The sequence below is a fragment of the Lepisosteus platostomus genome, chromosome 8 (assembly GCF_059453375.1).
Source record: "Lepisosteus platostomus isolate fLepPlt1 chromosome 8, fLepPlt1.hap1, whole genome shotgun sequence".
In the NCBI taxonomy this organism is placed as follows: Eukaryota; Metazoa; Chordata; class Actinopteri; order Semionotiformes; family Lepisosteidae; genus Lepisosteus; species Lepisosteus platostomus.
In genome coordinates, this window is record NC_142618.1 from 40,723,482 (window position 1) to 40,741,769 (window position 18,288).

Here is an 18,288-nt window from a genome sequence, read left to right on the forward strand (position 1 = left end):
GAGGTTACTGTCACGATTGTAGTCCCTCCTCCTTAAGGGCGCTCTGACTCTTTTCACTTTGGACTTAATTCTGTGCACCTGCCCCTTGTTCCAGCCTCCTTCCCGTTCCCCTTAAAAGCCAGACACTCAGTCAGTTCAGGGCTCTGCATCTGATTTCCATTACGTGCGAGCCCGGGTCCTGATGAGTCTGGCTCCATCATGTTTTTAAGTCTCTGTTCCCGTTCCCGTTCCCCCTGCCGGTTCCAACCTGGTTCCTGGTTTTAATCTCCTGGATGGATCGCCTGGCCATGGATTTACTCTTGTGTTTTTGGATTCCCCGTCTGGATTACCTTTGGATTGTTTGCCTCGGCCACACCTCCCCCGTGCACCAGCGCACTTTGGACATGCCCCCCTGTTTTCATCCCCGTATTCCTGCATGACCTTTTTCCCCAGTGTTTCCTCACTACTTCGGATTGTGTCGTCCACATAGGGGCCGGAAAGAACTGTTCGTTACAGTTACCCTTCCAATTCACTTGTATGGAGAAAATGTCAACAACCAGCTCCGTATTTCTTCAATAGACAATTAGCAGGACCAACACTGCATTGGAGTAGACTGAAGGACTGTACCTTACAGTATGTAGCCATGGTTTGCCCTGTAGTAGAATGATACAGTTTAACACTTCACATGTGCCTGAAAGTATTGCTATCTGTTTTTCTAGAAATCTGCTATTTTTTTTACAAAGATTATACATAGAAATAATTGCGATAAAAAATGTCTTTCAATATCTGTAATACACAATCTGTTGGTAAGGAGTGTAAGTGAGTTTACAATGAACTAGATATGCTTTATTCCATCCATCCCGTTCATCCATCCCATCCATTCATCAGCCATATCACCCTGCGACTCACAACTGGCAACCAACTGAAGCTAAGCCTGGTCAATACCTGGATGGGAGACCTCCTGGGTAAAACTAAGGTTGCTGCTGGAAGAGGTGTTAGTGGGGGTGTCCATGTGGGTCCTAATGCCCCAGTATAGTGATGGGGACACTATACTGTAAACAGGTGCCGTCCTTCGGATGAGACGTAAAACCGAGGTCCTGACTCTCTGTGGTCATTAAAAATCCCAGGGTGCTTCTCGAAAAGAGTAGGGGTGTAACCCCGGTGTCCTGGCCAAATTTCCCATTGGCCCTTCCCAATCATGGCCTCCTAATAATCCCCCTCTATGAATTGGCTACATTACTCTACTCTCCTCCCCACTGATAGCTGATGTGTGGTGAGCGTTCTGGCGCACTATGGCTGCCGTCGCATCATCCAGGTGAATGCTGCACATTGGTGGTGGTGGAGGGGAGTCCCCATTACCTATAAAGTGCTTTGAGTGGAGTGTCTAGAAAAGTGCTATATAATTGTAAGTTATTATTATTATTATTATTATTATTATCCATTTTCTATCCAGTTCATCCCATTTTAGGGCTGCATCCCAGCAATCGAAAGGCAGGGTACACCCTGGATGGGAAGCCAGTCGCAGGGCAGACACACAGACACAAACACAGATATACAGTATACACACTCACACCAAGACCAATTTTCCCAGAAGCCAATTAACCTACTGTACATCTTTGGACTGTGGGAGGACACTGGAGCACCTGGAGGAAACTCACAAGATCAAAGGGAGAACATATAAACTCCACACAGATGGCACCCCAGGTCTGGAATTGAACCCAGGGCTCCAGCGTTCAATTGCAGGCAGTTATGCTACCCACCATGCCACCCTAATATGCTTTATTGTTTTGAATTATTGCATCAATGTAGTCCTAACTTAACATGTAGCATTTATGCACTGAAGAGGTTTAGGGTGTTTGATGTAACATCAATTCCTTGTATTTACGGTATTGTATATAACACTTTTCACCTCAAAGGATCCCAATAAGCACTACGTATAAAAGGGGACCCATTTCATCCACCACTACACAGCAGCACCCATTTGTGTGATATGTGGCTGCCATTATGCTCATTACTCATCAGAAGCCGTACTAAACCGCACTACACAGCTGATGAGGTGGAGATGTCTAGACATTCTAGACTTAATACAGTCTTTTTTTAAAGGGATTTTATTTAACTGGTTCTATGGGGCCCTAGGCTTTCCTACTGTATTCCATACCCCCAGCTGCTGTCTCCTCTCATCTCAATGTAAATTATTATTATTATTATTATTATTATTATTGGGGAAGGTCTGGTAGTCCAGATAGTGCAAGCTCAAGCTAGAATTTAGTCAGGCACCAGGGTAACACTCCTGTAGTAGAGTGTCCCCAGTCACCATACTGGGGCATTGGCTATACTGTATCTATAGTAACTGGTCCAGAGGGTTCAGTATTCTCTACTGAAAAATAATAAAGTCTCCTCTTTACATTGAGAAGAAAAGTGCTATTAATGCATCTCTTAAGGTAGAGGTATACATGGTGTTCTGGTTTTTGGGTTTCTGTAGGTCATTCACTCACCAAACTAGATGTTGACTTACTGAACCATATATATTATAAACTGCTGTGCACAAGTCTTGGAAATTTTGTTTTGCTCTACGCTAAACATTTCTTTATACAGAAACACAACTGTATGGTGAAATTCTGCTGAAATGTTAGACAATTTTGTGAAGCTAACATTCTAATCAAATCAATCTGTTCTGTTTAACCTGGATAAGTCTGTATGTCATACAATATAAAATAGCCTTTTAGCTTTATGGATCTATAGAGATGTGTCATATTTATTTAATTGGTAAAGGTGATTCACTAGTTAATACAACACTTCATGTGGTTGCTCAGATTTTGAAGATTCTGATTAATAGTGATTTTAAACTGTGCTTAATGACAGGTTTGGTTTCTTTTTACGTAAACTAAGCTGTGTTCATAACAGTCAAAGCTGGAATAATACTATAAAACTTTAACTGAGGCTCTGAGTATATTGTTGATGTTCATAACACATATCTAAGCTCCTGCTTGTGTCTAGGATGACTTTTGCACAGCAGTGTGTCTGATTAATAAAATGGCAAAAGTATGACATATAGAAACAAGCAACACTATCATCGGGTTAATGTACAGGACTGTATATCTTTTTTGTTTTCACAAAATCAAGATGTAATGAAAACACTGACCATTGACTCTTGTTCTCTACCAGGAACTTGAATGAAACCAAAAGTTCCTTACAGTAATAAACTTTACAGGGACACTTGTGAGTTGCTGGGAGAGAGATGAAGACTAATTGAATGCACTAGCCTTAAAGGCATGATCAGAGAGGTTTGTGGACACAGGAAGGATTCAGTTAATTTTAAGGAAGAAATAATTCTGTAAATGACCTCAAATGTTTACTGTGGATCTGAAATATTCCTTTTTAAAAAACTTTTTGCATGAACATTGGTTTACAAAATGGTAAATGTTAGTACTATATTGCCATTTTACTTAAAATAAAAAAATGTTGTGTAAAATGGTGCTCTCCATGTTATAAAAACAATGTTTCTACTTTGGAATCATATACAGGTACTTTCCTGAGCTTCATGGCTTGTGGACACAAATGGAAAATACATGGTAGTACATTTAAAACAGAGAACAGGAGGTACTTCTTTACACAAAGGATTCTGCATGTGTAAAATTAACTACCCAGCCACGTTGTTAAACCCTGACGCCATGGATTCCTGCAAAACATAGCTGTATAATGCGTTCCAATCAATAAGCTACTACCTATCCAATAAACAGTCTTGATGGACCAAATGGCCTCCACTTCTTTGTAACTATTCTTAGTTAAACCTCAGCGGTAATAGGACCAAACAACATAAATACTTTTAAGAAGATCCTCAGATCACTTAGATCTTTTAGATTTCCCCCTAATAACTGGGTTACAAAACAGGCTCTTTCATCCATCCATTTTCTAACCGCTTTACATAATAGTGTCATGTGTAGTAGCAATGGGGCCAAAGCAGGATACACCATGGATGTGACAGACACAAACAGCGCACACATTCATACCCGAATCATTTTTCCCTGAAGTCAATTAACCTACCAGTACGTCCTTGGAGTGTTGGAAGGAAACTGGAGGACCAGGAGGCATCTCAAAGGAGACAAACACAAGGAGAACATACAAACTCCACACAGATAGCAACCAAGGTCCTCAGTGCTGCGGCTGCAATACTGACCAATGCACTGCCCACGGGCTCTTTGACGCGGCATAATTTGTTATTTTTGTACACTGGTGCATTGCATTACTTTATTCCACCTTCATTTTCATTGTAGTCCAAATCATACACGGAACACGATGGTCATAATTAGTCTGCGCAAGTATTCTGGCTGCCGATAAATAGTACTGTATATATAAAACAACAGAAAAGTGTGGCTTGTACTCTCCCTGATACTATACGTTGTGATAATACGCTGAGGCTAGCTGTCTGTATCAGTATTGGGGAAAAAACACATTCCGAAATAATTATTGAAGAATTAAACAAATGGAATGTTAGTAAAAATAAATGTTGTAAAAATAAAAAAGTGTTCCTTTTAAAATGTCCGATTATACTGCATATTTATACAGTGTTTCTTAGAAGACATTAGTCTAAAATGTGATTAACAAGCCCACAGGAAGACGACAGTGGGAATAGCATATCAGTTTTCATTTTGAATTGTAATCTAAAAATCATTACATTTCGTAAATACATTTAATTAAAAAATGAACAGAAAAGTTAAATTCAGTAAAGGCAAACTAAAGTAAAACTAAATCACTGAAAAGATATAGGTACATTTTAACAAGCCAAAATTTAAGAATCTTCGTAGCTGATGTGTTAGTAGTAGAGTAACATAACAGAGTATTTGTGATTATTTAATATTTCATAGAGTATATAATGCGTACTTGACAGATATAATTAAGATATTTTTTTCTAAAACATTTGATTAGCTTTAACCCCCCCCTTTAATTTTCCCTCTTTCAGATTCGAAATTATCAGTCCTGACACTACTTAAAGCATTAAACAAAAATGACATTTTGATTTTAAAGGCATGATATTATATTTAAATTGGTTTTGAAAAGTCACCGCACGCCAACATAAATTGCTATTCTTAATTTTCCTATGCTTGATTCAAGTGTCAGATCTCCCATGATAATAAAAACTATTCTGGAGCCTCACTGAAGTTCAAAGATGCCAAATAATTTCACAACCCAGTTTAGCTTCCACTGGCATTTAATCGTTACCAGATGTCACACACAAGTTCATTACTATTATTTAGTAAAATAAACCCTGTACAGTGAAAAATGGTAAAAGTAATTCAACTGCTAGGTACATACATTATATATATATATTCCATACTTTTCCACTAATATTTTGTATAAAAGTATTATGTCGATACATACCTTTCATTGTGGTTTTAAGATGCACGGTAAAAAAGGAGAAAAACGTCCGTTGTGGAAAACGTTATCTTAATGCATTTTCTATTGCATTCGCTTCAAAGAATTCCCTTTGAGAGTGCAACCCGTGTTAGTGTTCATTAAAAAGAAACTAAATCTCCCGCTAAGAGTAGCGTATCTTCCAATTGATTTAAAAAAAGAAAGATGAAGGCACCATATAGATTATAATTGCATCTCAGGCTCCTTTCCGTCAAAACTCCATTCCCACGACCAACTTGTGTACTGTATGTAAGTCCTGCTGCCTTTTTTTTAAAAAAAAAAACTTTTCCAGGTTCAGAACTTTTTTCTTTACAATGCCACTAGTCCCAACATTAGAGTACTGGGTTCCGGTATTGATGTTTCTCCTCCAACTCCGCTGGCTACAATCAGAAAACCACAAAAATGTCAAACTAGAAAGGAAGTCCCAAGTCTGCAGGCATTCGACTAAACCACGTGTTTTCTACATCTGTCTGATCCCCGTTGTCTCCGTTTCTTAAAGGGGAAAAGGTGAAGATCTCCAAAAAGTGTAAATCCTAGGACGTGCAGAGTCTGCGAAACCGGAGATGAGATTAGATTACCGCTCCGATGGAGCTGTCCTTGGGGTAAGAAATCTGGGACTCATTAAGCACTTTTTTTTAATTTAGGACGTCACCATATCCAAATCCAAACCCTGCTGCAAAATTACACAACAGTATACTCCTTCGTTTTTTCTATGGAAAAGTTCCATCCATCCCCCGTCATCAGAAATGCGTTTAGAAAAGTTCTAAAACAGGACAAGATGTTGAAGGCAAAACGGGGGCATTAAAAATCACCCATCTCATGCAGGTTAAAAAAGTGTGAAATCATGAGCTTCATCGGTTTTGTATTTACAGGCTAACACAGACACCTCCGGATGTAAGTATTTGCTTAACAGCATATGTGAAATCGGCTCAAACCATTTGCTGCGTAATTGCGCGTGTAATTACTAGGTTGGAATTTCTGTTATCAAAATAAATGTCTTTTAAATCATTGATATTAGTGTATCTTAATGCAAAACAGACGTGGGCTCTTATGGTTGAAGGACTTCAAAATCATTCAGTCCATGTCTGTGAAGACTTAACGTAGTCAATACCGCTAGAAACTCTTTAAGCATTCTAAACTCATGGGAACACGCATTACAGCAGAAATAATAGTAGTGATAATTTAATTTGTATAGAATTTGGTATGGCATTAATCTCAAAGGATCCTAAAGTGCTTTACATGTAGAATGGTCCCTCCTTCGTATGCCATTTACAGTAAGTGAAGCACCTACAGTATAGCACCTGGGTGGCACATTGACGGTCAAACCAGTTCAAACAGATCTGAGAAAATGACTTCACCAACTGAATTTAAAAAAAGCACGAAAGTGTTATGCAGGTTCAGTTATGCAGGCCCAGGGAGGACTGTAGCTAGAGCACCAGGGTTAACACCCCTACAGTGCCATGAGATGTTCAATTACCAAATTGATCCAAAAGGGGTTTAAAATGAACACCTTTGGTCACCACCATATCAAGGCACTGCGCTGGAGATTTTAGTCAAGAGGGAGGAGTTCTACCTACTGGTCCACCAATACCACTTACAGCAGCAACATGGCTTTCCTTGGAGGTTTTCCATTTAATGGACAGCTTTGCAGTCTTGTCCTGTGGTGATCGTGAATAGTAGTACAACCCTAACAGTAAATACAATTTGTAAGACATTAATCTTAGTTTATGATAGAGTTACATGGCTTACAACAGTATATTGGGACCTTCAATATTATAAATTAGTTTCAAACTCTTAGCGGAGATTTAAAAATAATAATAATTATTTTTATCTTGCAGAAATGCAAAGCATCACGTAGTGTTGTACAACTACAGTAGAAGGTAAAGTGAAAAAAATTAGATTACAGAAGAAAACCGAATCAAAGTACCATATAAACAGCAGGTAAATAAACAATATAAATTCTAGTCAAAATAGAAATGGCAATTATAAGACAAACTTAAAGAAAATGCACCGATACTCTGAAAATGAGCAAAAAGTGCTTTTAAACAAAATACAGTTCAAGAGTTTAAGAAATCCATCCGTTTTTTTAACCACTTAATCGAATTCAGGGTTGCGGAAGACCCAGAGTGTATCCTGAAAAAAAAATGTGTGAAAAGCAAGATACACACTGGACAGGACAGCAGTCCTTTGCAGGGCAGACTGACAGATACAAACAGACACACACACCAGGTCCAATTTTTCCAGAAGTCAATTAATGTACCACAAGCTTTTTGGACTGTGAGAAAACAACGGTGAGAACATACAAACTCCACACAGATAGTACCTCAGGTCCAGAATTGAACACAGGGCCCCAGCACTGCAAGGGAGCAATGCTAAGTACTTTGCCACTGTGCCACCCTACCTGGAAGATGACAAAATTAAATAAAAATTTCAGTCAGAGTAATCTGGATGTGGGTAGCCAAATTGAGAACTTTGTGAAATATCAGAAGAGAGGAGTTTAATGGTAATTTCCAATAGTCTCAGTCCCAAATCAAGAGGCCCGCAGATGGTTATCACTACATTGTACCAGCAACATGCAGGATGCAGTGTACACCCTGCTCTTTGAGTAGCTGCTTATATAGGACAAGAACATGAAAAATTCTTAGCAAAATTATTTTAAATACTTAAGATTTACGCTGTACATTCATGTTACAGGTGTCAAATTGCAGCCAAGCTTTGAACTTGACTGGAGGGCTGTTCTCAAATATTTAGAAAAAGTTTATCATTGTTTTCCTCAGTCAGTGAACTTTGTTAGTTATTACAGTAGTTGCTGTAGAACATTGCTGTTATTGTCATCCATAAGAATAACATGTGTAACCTCCAATTTATATTTTTAAAGAGGTTGTTCAATCTTGGATTATATAACAACCATTGTTCTATAGCAAAAAATACTATATTACTGTAAGTTTCCAAAACCAAACAGAACCCAGTATAGAAACAGAAGGCCAGGATACAGTCATGTTAAGATTCCATGAACTCCAAAGTGTGAAAATGACGTGACTGATAACAATTTGATGGAAAAAAATAAGTAGTGTTTGCAAAATTATAAACCAAATACATACTGTATTATAAAGGAAAGCATTAGGGACCTAGGCATTTTCAGTATTGCTTTGTTGTTTTTACCTAAAAAATCTGTAACAGCAGTCTGAACCATGTTTTGAAAATTAATATAGTAAAAATGTAGTTAGTTCTGCACTGACTATCTAACAACTGTGTAATCTCAGGCTGTACATTACTGCTACTATAAATCTCAGGCAAATTTAAACCAAATTTAGATTTTTAAACCAATTTTTAACCAAATTAAAACAAATCATTGGAAAAAAATGTGACTTCACCCTGTTACTCCAAAACAAACAAGTGAGGAGTTGGAGCAGAAACAATGAACCTATTCTAAATAAAATAGTTAATGTATGCAAAACTAGTTCATGCAAAAACTTTTAGAAAGTTCTCAATGTATATGCAAATCCTGTAAATAACAGGACTAGAAAAGCAATTCAATTTTTATCTTTTATTTTAGATAAAAGTATTTTAGAAGTATACTGAAAGGTCACTGAGCTCTGTACATTATTCAGGAGCATGCAGTTGTTTTCTCTAATTTCTGACAAACATCTCTGTATTTAAATTTGTGAAGAAACATACTGTATGTAAAACATGGCCAAAGGGTTTGGTAATTAATTACTGTCTCTCTCTGAAACATGGTGTGACTGATAGATGATAGATCACTTCATACAGACCCCTTTTTCATTAAAGAAGAGTCGTGGGGGGTTGACTGCTGTCAAGTCAGTATCAACTCATGGCGACCCTATGGAAAATTCCACCATCACTATCCATAGAGTTTTCATGGTAAGACACAGAAGTAGATTGCCAGGCCTTTCTTCAACACAGATAGCACAAGTGGTGTTGCTGTTGTCACAGATATGTGACCCTACACCACCCCATACTGCTGCTGCTCAGTATGGGTTATAAGAGAACCTTGCACCCAACATGGGACATGAACCCACTGCCCTGAGATTATGAGTCTCATGCTCTACCAACTGAGCTAGTCAGGGCTATAAAGAAGAGTTGTACTGTTCTGTATCTCAGTTTTCCATTTCAGTTATTTGGTTGTTGTGCATCCTTTTACATGTAATTTAGGTTTTTCTTAAATCAAGAGCTGACTCAGTGAAAAACTGTTCCTGTAATACTGTTGTACTGTTACTATAAATGTAGGTCATGGAAAGATGATTAATAGTGTAGTTGTAACTGTACAAACATTGCAAAAATCTGAAAAGACATAATTTTCAACACTGTAAAAGAGGGGGTGGAGATGCTTGTTAGTATCACACATACTCATTTCTAGTATAACCTTTGCATAAGTACAATATTCTCTAGCCTCCACAGAGCTCATCCTAGCATTAGGCTGTGAGACATCTCTTATGAAGCTGTATTTATTGGACTAAAATACTATTTTTGAATACCAAGGCAATCTTTAATGTTGTTTTTATCTTTTGTAGATATTTTTATGAGTTGGAACATTTCAGTTAGTTCAACTAGTGTCTTTGGGTTTTCTGTATCCCTTATGTTAATTTCCCAAAATTCTTTTCAGATTTCTGATTAGTAGTTTTCATGGCAAGTATCGAAGAAACACTGTCATCTAATAAATATAACAAAGGATCATTCTAGGGAAAGGGAGGAAATTTTGCTTCTACGACATAGTTTTTCTGCTTCCTATCTTCAGTCTGTATTTAATTAGTTCTTCCTATGTTGTTGTTGGGATTTCAGAGATTAGAGTTATTGATTTTTATGGCTAGAGGTTGCGTTGACTGCCTTTCTATAACATATGTGAAGAGTGCTTCTATTTGTCTGTCAGTCTCTTTGACCGCAATACTTTTCAGCAGTTTTCAAGAGTGTTTTGTAGAGTTTAGACAAAGTAAGAAGCACACTTAAAAGAGTGCAAGTATTCTTGGTGCTTTCTTTAAATGTAGTACATTAGATCTTTATTTTGGGTTTATTCTAGACCTACTTCTAAGATGTAATTACTGTGTTGCTTATTTCCTCACCCTTTAGTGCAGGTTCTGTCTTTTGTTTGCAACTCCAGTTTTTTTTTCCAACTAAATTTGATATTTCAGTGTATATTTATCTTTATAAGAACTGAGAAATTCTGTACTTCATATAATTTTATCATGTATAAGATAAAGAAAACAGTTGGTTTTGGTAGTTAAAATTTTAAAGTGAAATACTATAGTAACAGAAAAATGAACAACAGTGAAAAATAAATAGAAATGATTTACACCTACAGACGAGAATGTATTTGATTTTTGTTGTAGTCTGTATGATACAATTTCAGAGCATCATTTCCCATTGATTCATATCACTTCATGAGACATATTACATTTATATTCCTGAGGAACAATGTGCTCAAGCTCAAGAACACCACTGCCATGTTCCAGGAGGTTGCATTTAGCTTTACGTACAAAATAGCCCACCCAACTTGTGCAAAATGCAGAAGGCACAATGTGCCTAACAGAAATTATTCAAATTTGTTGCACATATTTATTGATGGGGGTGTCACAGTGGCACAGTGTTTAGGATTTCTGCCTTGAAGCACTGGGGACCTGTGTTCAATTCCATCATCTGGGTTTTTCTCCATGTGCTCTAGTTTCCTCCCACAAAAAAAAGACGTGTTGGTAGGTTTCTTGGCTTCTGTAGATGTTGGCCCTGGTGTGAGCGTGTGCATGTTTGTGTCTGTGTGTGCCCTGCAATAGATTTGAGTCCTGTCCAGGATGTATCTCACCTTGCACCCTATGGTCCACAGGATAGTCTCCAGGCCTCCGTGATAAGCAGCTGTTGACAGTGATTTGATGATGATGATAATGTTAATCAGGGATAGCCCTGACTGAAGGCCCTAGGCAAGATCTTGGAAAGGGGCCCTTCCAGATTACAATTTGTTCATATATTACTATCATCAGCTCCCACCCCAAACGTATTTTACTATTTAGAACAATTAAATAAATGAATTATATAACTAGAAAACTTTTATTAACCTACTATGAAGAACACATAATAACACAGAATAAATAACTTACAAGCAAGAACAAGAAGCACACATTTTACTAAGATAACGTATTTTAATATTGAAGTCATAACATGAAACGTAAATCTGTTCATTTGAAACACCTCTCAGTAGTCTACATGTCAACCTAGAAAATTTGGCTTGACTACCGTTCACTAGTTATGTGGATCTGAAAGACTCAAAACCAAATACAAATGCATTATAACAGTGACTTGATTTGACATACCTCTGTTTTGAGATCGCTTATCCTGCTCTTTTTTTCAGAACTTTTTCTCAGCGCACAATATACGTCCTTTTGGTGGACGATGTGCTTTTACCAGTGGCAACTATATGATTTTAATTTTAAACCATTATACCATTGTTTGCATGTTAGATGCAGTGAAAGATTAATACAATTGATCAATTCAATTTCAATTTTCAATTTCAAGCTTTATTGTCCCCTAGGGAAAGTTGTTTTACGGCACAAACACTACACAATGACAATACACATGATCATCACAACATTTACTACTTTCCAAAATTAAATGAACAGCATTCACTGTAGCAGCAGCTGAAACAGCACTGATATCCTAATTTTACGGCAATGATGAAACTCATTTACTACTTTTGACTCATGTCTGAATGTGCGGATTAAAAAACAATTATATGTTGTGTTGCACATTGAGAGTGCCCCCTGGTGGCCACAGGGCCCTAAGCAGTCGCCTAGTTCGCCTAAACCAAGGGTGGTAGTAGTTCAGGTGGGTAGCTGCGTCAGCATGCGTAGGCTGCAAAGGAACAAGTAATAGGTTTATTCCATGCTGAAAAAAAGAAGAAAGAAAACACAACGTGGAGCCTTCTTCAGGTGGGCCTGATATTATTTATGATTTGAATATTACCAAATACTTCACTCAAGAATTCACAAAATACTTAATGGCACTAACAAGGTCAAACCAGAATAGTTTATTCAGAATGAACTGTTGAGTATAAACCAGAGAACAGAAGTGGACACCAAGGCCAGGACTTCCTCTCATACCCTGGATGAGATGAATCAGCAGGGTGAGATTTTGATAGCTAGGCTTCCACCTAATGAGCTACATTGGCTGAATGTAACCATCATTTGTGACCTTCCATGTGTTTAATATGTTAAATAAGTGGCAGTCTGAATGTAGGAGCAGACAGTTATTGAATACATAACATACATACATGTGTGAAAACACATTTTGATTTTGCTTTACTTCTGATAAGGCTAGTTACAACATTTACCTAAAGGAATCTGTAAAAAGAGAAGTACCATTGGTGGAAAAAGATTATTTGATTCTTTATTATTCCTAGGCAGAAGGTAGACCTTACTGGGGAAAGCTCCCCAGTGTTTGAGACAGTGTGGAAACCAAGAAGGTAATCTTTGGCATATTTTCTAATAAGGCTTTTCTGGATAGATTTACATGGGGCCCTGGACAATATATTCACAAGGAATCCATTTACTCTTTACATTTGAGCAAGCTTGATCCTCACTTGAGGGGTACTGATGAATATCTGTTTGGAGTTATTTTAACTGCAGTTAAAAAGGCAATGACAAGAAAATGGCTTCGCAGAGATTTACCAATAATAAATGATTGGATTGAGTTAATAAATTAAATTTATTTAATGGAACAATTAACATTTTCACTTAAATTACAGATGGACACATTTGTCAAATATTGGTCTAGATAGGTTAAGTACATTTAACCTTTAAAGTCCGAATTTATCGAGATACAGAACAACTGAAACTTGAATAAAGAATGTATATTTACTCTACACACCTTTCCCCTTTTCATAATCATGTAAAACTTATACATCTTCCTTATTTTGAATCTTTATAGTTAGATAAGAAGTGGGTAAAATCATTGTAAAATATTAAGGGAACAGATAACCATAGACTAAATTTACATCTATGATGTATATTTGCACATTTGTATCGTAAAAGGACAGTTGTGTAATGTCATGTGTACTTAAAATGGTTTAATCTGTTCTCTAAAATAAAAAGATTAAAAATCTCCATGTGTAGATGGCAATAAGGAAATATTTTACCAATTATGATTCTTATGCTTTTACTTTAGCATTTTCCCATATGCTAAAAAACAGTTTTAGTGTCGTGCTTTATAGATGTTTTGTGACCTTGACTCATTCCAGTCTCTGCAAAATGGTTTTGTTTACCATATTATTAAACCTCAGTTTACTTAATCAGGTTGTGATGATGTTGCAAGAGAGAATCGGATGCATTTCCTAAAGTTTACACCTAATAAGAAGGATTAAAAAAAAAAACTCACCTTTGGTTCATCGAGGGACAACTATGGTAGAATTTCCTGAACTTAAAACAGCAACATCTATTTCCTTCTTCCATTGACTCGTGTCATGATATTGAATTTATACAGTATATGTCATGTAATGCAATAACTTGTAACATATATGTATTTTATTTTTTTTAAACTGTGTAAATTTTACAACCATTGTTTCTTGAGAACAGTAGTATTATTTTTGGTGGCCCATCCTAATGCTTAAAACAAAGTTAAAAAAATTAAACTGACTTTTTTTTAAAATACATGTGAAAATTGATCTAAATATAACGGAAAGATAATCTCTCACATATTCTACAATAAAATGTGAAATGTGCTGCAGTTTTTTTTGTTTTTTCATCGTTTAACCTAATTGAGGTTAAGAAATACAGCTTGAGGACTACTTGCAATCATACACAACAGCTGTTTTCCAGGTAACCTCTGGACTAGAATTTTACTGTTTCTAATTAGGATGCTGAGACCTTATTTACTGGGTCATAACTCTCCACAGAGGATTATGATTAAATAGGGTTTTTGTTACAAATTACATGTCAGGGGACAACGTCATATAATTTAATACTAAGACAAAGTATTTGTGTTTTAGTTTTAAAGCTGAATGTCAAGGCAGAAAACATGCCACAATTTAACACACTTCAATTGTGCCATTATGTTAGAAAGGACGTCTTATACATAGAAGGCCATGCATCATAAACATACCAGAACATCTTCAGCTGAATGGCATCTATGAAAACTTTATAACAGTGTTTATATCTAATTATTCCAAGTTCTCTGCTTTGTTGCTTTTTAATTGTAGATTTTTTAAACTAAGAATTATAGCCACATAACATTTATTTCCAAGAAACGAAATATCATATTTAAATTACATGATGGCATAGAATTGTAGAATGTTTAAAATTCTATACTGTCTATAGTTATAAAGGTCTTAAGACAACTAATGACATTTTTAATGTGCCAATATAATACTGTCCAGATAACATTTAGTTTTTGCACAAAAAAGTATTCATTTTTTATGTGTAAATTGCTTAATAGCCTCATTTTTTTAATATTTATAATTTATATATATAAACACATTGGTTATTCCTCTTTGTGCTATAAATAATAAAAAATAAGTCCGTTCATGATTTGATGAGATTGGATTGTAATGTGTATTCAATGTTAATTATTTCCTGAATGTGATATGTTAGTATATATATTATTATCTGATCATAAATTCCAATTTGTCTCATAACTGCAGACTGTAGGAGAATATGACAATATACAGGAGGGGTTACAAACCAGAAGAGGCCATTGGCCAACCTTGCTGTTCTTACTGCTAATAGTTTTAACTTTGTGTTGTAAAATGATATATTTGTAAAGTAACTGATCTTCCTGGTTAAACAAATTCAACATTCAAACACTGCTTGATCTGGGAACATTCTTTGTTTCTTACAGAAAGTTTGGATTATTGAAATTGATATGAAACTGTGAAATGTTAATATCTCTTTTATTGTGTCTAGTGAAGAGTGTTTTGGACTTGGATTGTTTCTTTACTACACAGCCTGTGAATCTGCTCATGCCAGTGTTGTCGGCCATTCTAACATCTGGTCCGCAGTTTTGTTTTTATCTGTACTTGTTTAAAAACAATTTCTGGCAGGCCAATCTACAGATGAACTGCAGTAACAGGCAAAATGCCACTAGAGGGCTTCAAAGACTCTCTTACACATATAAGACGTTTCACAGGGTGTGACAGTTAATTGTATTATTGGTTATTAAGGGCTTGAGTACACTTTCTTACATAGGGATGATTAGTGGTATATTAGTTTATAAAAGGGGCTTGCATGAGGTTAATGGTGATTGGGTTTTAAGGTAGTAGTCTCCTTAGTAGCAGAACATATTTTTCTCTAAGAAACAGTTATTGTGAGTTTTTATTTACTCAGATCAGTTAATCTAGGTCCTAGATTAAATCAAAACTTCAAAGATTAATACTTCCTGATGGCTCTTAGTGGGGTGTGCCACAATCTTCTTAAAGTTGGAGCACCTAGGAAGCAGGAATAAAGTACAGCTTTGATAATTGGAGGTAGGTTTATTTAATTTTGGCCGATACTGTAGAGGGAGCAGCTTTCACAATCATGCTCTTGGTAGTTGAGCTTGTAATTGTTGATAGATATCTGAATATTTAAATAATCTTTAGGTAACTTCTTTACTTAAATTATGCCCAAATCTACACTTAAGTACAGCCACTCAACTTATGCTGTACCACTGACTCTAAGCCCCTGCATCTCATTGGGTTCTTGGCTATCACTTATTCACTGCAACTAAGAAGCCAAGTAAATAACTGCTTACTGTGCTTATTGACACTAAACAACCACTTCTGTATTATATTTCAACGTCCTTTGTGTTGTAGTGATATGGGGGTTTTAGTTTATTGTAACAATCAGAAATTGCAAGAGTACTTGATAACTTTTAGGAATCATACAATTTACAGTCTCATACACAGATTCTAGATATAACAATATAATGCCAAAACATACATAACAAATACAGCAACGATCTGCTGTGATACAGAAGCTGATTGTTCACTCAGAGATTATATGGAGAAGTTAACCTTGGAATTAAAATACATCGACTATATGTGCGATGGTCTACTGTATCTTGTAAGTTTTGCCAGTCTCATGTAATGACATCAAATAAATCAATTACATCAGATACTGTACAAGTAAATATGCATAAACAAACTTGTTTGGAATAACAATTCAAGTCTCAAGAATTATAATGTGAATAAAGAAGTTTTATATTAAAAAATCCATTGGCCAAATGTACTGTACTTGATGACTTCATGCTTCTTGCTGAGTGGATGGAGCTGGGCTGGATTAGTTTGTGATCTGATTTAGCAGCTGCTTGCTCTGCCTGGGAGTGTCCTGGTGCAGAGAGGAGAAAGAGAGAGCTTTTCCTTCTGCTGGGTCTCAGCAGTTAGCATTGACCCTCAGGCAGCTCTGCTAGAAGTTAGTATGGCTGAACTTTGGTATTGAAAGTCTTTGCACAGTTTGTCTTCTTGGGTCTGGCCACAAGTTAGACAGGTGAGAAGAAATTGTTTTGTCCTGACTGTAACTTAGTTTTGAATATGCTCGAATATGCAAGATGTTGACAAAAAAAGAGTCCAGATGTCTTATTTTATTGATCAGGGGAAAATCTTCGTGGGTTTGCGAACACAAAGATTCTTGGACTGCTTCCAGTCACATGGTTGGAAAAGTCAGATTGACAGTTCAACTGGAGAGAGATGAGGAACCAATGAGTTAACCAACGATAAGGAGTTGGGTTCTCACTTTTAAGGTGCAACACCACAAGTTGGATATGCTATCAGGGATCGCTCTGATACCCACCTTGCAGAGTTCAGACCCCCTTTGTTGGATCTTCCTTTGGATGATCAACAGTGACCTTGGACTGTTAGAGTCCAAGTAAGAAGTAAGTTTGAAGTTTGGAAGAAAGATTACAGGTTTGAGTTCATCTATGCCATATACTGTATCATTAGAGGGTTCAGCATGGATACAGCTTTACTAACTCTCAGCTTTACTCGCAGTCCTGATCATTCATATTGCAGCTCTCTATATTATAGTAAGGTTTTCCAGCATTTCAGCCTCTCTTGCAGGCAGCGCTTTTAATCTCTCTTCACAAGTTCCTCTTTAACAAGTAGCGGTCTTTCTTCAGACTGATCTACTCGCAGCTTTCTCCCCTGCCGATGCTAGGGAACCTTGCAGCCTGTCTGCCTTGTACTCTAAGTACAACGCTCTCCCTCTTTTACTCTGGCCCGGATCGCTTTATCTGTCTCAGTTTCTCTCTTTAGCACATTCTCTAGCACTATCTATATCTGTAACGGAACAGTTCTTTCCAGACCCTATGCAGACGACACAATCTGAAATAGTGAGGAAACCCTGGGGAAAATGTCATGCAGGAATATGGGGATAAAAACAGGGGTGTGTGTCCGAAGTGCGCTGGTGCACGGGGGAGGTGTGGCCGAGGCAAACAGTCCAGTAGAAATCCAAAGGGGAAATCCAAAGGGGAAATCCAAAATGAAAGCAAAGGTCCATGGCCGTGTAATCCATCCGAAAACCAGGGATTAAAAACAGGTGCCGGGTCAGGACCGGCGGGGGGAACAGGAACAGGAGCAGGAAGCTAAAAACATTATGGAGCCAGGCGCAACCCGGTCCCGGGCTCGCACGATGCGGAGAACAGATGCAGAGCCATGAGTGAAGTGAGCGCCTGGCTTATAAAGGCGAACTGAAACAGGGTGGAAACAGGGAACAGGTGCGGGGGAAGAGGCAAATGAGGAAAGGCTGGAGTGCCCTTAAGAGGAGGGGTTTGCGATTGTGACAGTATTACTCACTCTCGATGTCTGTGTTACTTCATCTGGTGCTTCCTCTGAGACTGTCTCATGGACCCCTTGCTTCTCCCAGACTTATATCCATTAGTGAGACACACCTCCTCCTAATTTGAGCACCTGTTGCCAGGAACTTCTGT

General features: G+C 37.2%; 1 protein-coding gene across 4 annotated transcripts in view; it reads right to left on the bottom strand.

Moving 5' to 3' along the window:
* The window catches only part of colec12 (collectin sub-family member 12), a 79,406-nt gene extending 73,407 nt beyond the window's left edge, over window positions 1-5,999 (bottom strand). The window contains exon 1 of one of the 4 annotated variants that reach the window (XM_088643421.1): window positions 5,359-5,997. In XM_088643421.1, coding sequence (XP_088499547.1) covers window positions 5,359-5,365 — 7 coding nt within the window. In that variant the 5' untranslated portion in view covers window positions 5,366-5,997. Of the gene's footprint in view, window positions 1-5,358 lie in introns of all 4 variants that reach the window. The other 3 variants (XM_088643422.1, XM_088643423.1, XM_088643424.1) reach the window with 3 other exon arrangements.
* Window positions 6,000-18,288: the final 12,289 nt, after the last annotated feature.